This window comes from Myotis lucifugus, unplaced genomic scaffold (genome assembly GCF_000147115.1).
Source record: "Myotis lucifugus unplaced genomic scaffold, Myoluc2.0 scaffold_7, whole genome shotgun sequence".
In the NCBI taxonomy this organism is placed as follows: Eukaryota; Metazoa; Chordata; class Mammalia; order Chiroptera; family Vespertilionidae; genus Myotis; species Myotis lucifugus.
Genome location: NW_005871055.1, coordinates 14,173,817 through 14,176,129, shown reverse-complemented (window position 1 = coordinate 14,176,129; position 2,313 = coordinate 14,173,817). Strand labels below are relative to the sequence as shown.

Here is a 2,313-nt window from a genome sequence, read left to right as displayed (position 1 = left end):
GCCCGGTGCACAAAAAACCCTCAGGGGATGACCACCTGCTGGCTTAGGCCCCCTCCCCAGAGGATTGGGCCTAAGCTGGCAGTCAGACATCCCTCTGGGAGCCCTCGAGGGATGTCCACTTGCCAGCGGGGAGCAGGCCTAAGCTGCAGGCAGACATCCTTAGCGCTGCTGAGGAGGCGGGAGAGGCTTCCACCACCACCCCTGTATTGGCAGCCGTCAGCCTGGCTTGTGGCTGAGCAGAGCTCCCCCTGTGGGAGTGCACAGACCACCAGGGGGCAGCTTCTGCATTGAGCGTCTGCTCCCTGGTGGTCAGTGTGTGTTATAATGACCAGTCATTCCCAGTCGTTCTGCTGTTAGGGTCAATTTGCATATTACCATTTTATTATATAAAAATTTTTTTTTCCTTTTTCTTGTTTTTCTTTCCTCCCATACCATTTTTTCTCTCTTTGATATCATTTGTGCTCTCTTTTCTCTCCCCTAATTCTTTTTCTCTGGTGGTCACTTATATGGAGTCATTGGTGTTGTGAGTACATTTGTGTTTTGTTCCCTTTGTGTTGTGTCTTGTCAAGGTGAATTTTATCCTGTTTGGCCAATGTGGTAGAGAGCGAGCCACATAACCAGACACCTGGAGAGGAGACTCCATCCACAAATGGGTCAAGAACACTCCAGACCTAACTACAGAGGCAGGAAGAAGGCAGCAGTGAGGGAGGGAGCGTGAGTGAGGGAGGGAGCAAAAGAGGAGTATGTGGATGTGTGTGTGTGTGTGTGTGTGTGTGTGTGTGTGTCACAGTTAGATCCTGCAGGACCTTCGGGAGCAGTGTGACCGGGCTTGCCTAACCAGGCAGTATCTGCTACTGCTACTGTTGCAAACAGTCATGGAGTAGCCAGCTCTTCCTCAGAGGCCTTACCTTTTTGAAGGGGAGAGCTTCTGTGACTGGGAGCACCTCCACCCAGGGTGCCCGAGATTATACCCAGGACTCTACATTTGTCAGGGACCTACTGCTACAGCTGTGGCCCCATGGTCACTGAGACTCCAGCCACCCAGGTCACTGGCTCCTGTGAGTTCTGAAACATGCTCCCATCTGACCAGCCCAACGTTTTAGCCCAGGCCACTGCAATCATGTGAGCAGCAGCCACATGAGCAACCCTCCCCAGTCCCAGGAGCAGCAGCCATACAAGCAGCCTGCCCCTGTCTGAAAAGCAGCAGCTCCGCGAGCAGCCCACCCTTGTCCAAGGAGCAGCACCTGCACGAGCAACACGCCCTTGTCCAAGGAGCAACAGCCACATGCAGCCCACCCCCATCTGAGGAGCAGCAGCCTTGTGAGCAGCCTGTCCTCGTCTGACGAGCAGCAGCTGCATGAGGAGCCTGCCCCCGCCAGCGAGCAGAGCCATCACTGCTGTGAGCAGTGCCTCCCAGAGGAGCCGCCGCCAACAGGGAAGCTACCACCGCAACCACCCAAGGAGCAGCCGCTGCCCAAAGAGCAGCCCCTGCATGACTCGACACATAAGTCCTTTGATGAGAGCAAAATTGGGGAGACAAAGAAACCCCCAAAAGAAAGAAAAGAAAGAATCGCCAGAAAAGCAGAAAAGTTAAAAGGAGGCATGCAATATGTCAGAAAAAGAATTCAGAATAAGGATTATAGAGTTCATAAACTGGATAGATGAAAAAATCAACAACTTATGTAAGAATCAAGAAGAAATAAAGAGTGATGGACCTGCAATAAAAAACACCATGGAAAGTTTAAACAGTAGACTAGGAGAAGCAGAGGACTGAATTAGCGAATTAGAAGACAGGGAAGCAAAACACACCCAAACTGAACTGCAATTGGAGAAAAAAATTAAAAGACAGGAGGAGAACCTAAGGAAGCTTTGGGACAAGATGAAACAAAGCAACATACGAATAATAGGGGTGCCAGAATGACAGGAAGAGGAACAAGGGTTAGAAAACCTATTTGAAGAAATAATGTCAGAAAACTTCCTTGATGTGGGGAAGAAAAAAGTCACACAAGCACAGAGAGTCCTAAACAAGATGAACCCAATAAGAACCACACGAAGACACATTGTAATTACAATGGCTAATGTTCAAGACAAAGAGAGAATCTTAAAGGCTGAAAGAGAGAGACGGAAAGTTACATACAATGGATCTCCCATTAGATTATCAAATGATTTCTCAACAGAAACACATCAGGCCAGAAAAGAATGGAAGGAAATTTACAAAGTGATGCAAAGCAAGGGACTGAATCTAAAAATACTCTATCCAGCAAGACTATCATTCAAAATTGAAGGGGAAATAAGGAGCTGCACAGACAAAAA

The 2,313-nt window shown here is 48.7% G+C and overlaps 1 protein-coding gene across 1 annotated transcript in view; it reads right to left on the bottom strand.

Moving 5' to 3' along the window:
- Positions 1-877, bottom strand: part of LRCH1 (leucine rich repeats and calponin homology domain containing 1) — a 116,866-nt gene extending 115,989 nt beyond the window's left edge. Inside the window, 1 exon segment of the mRNA XM_023749185.1 lies at positions 834-877. Coding sequence (XP_023604953.1) covers positions 834-877 — 44 coding nt within the window.
- Between the last annotated feature and the right edge of the window lie 1,436 nt (positions 878-2,313).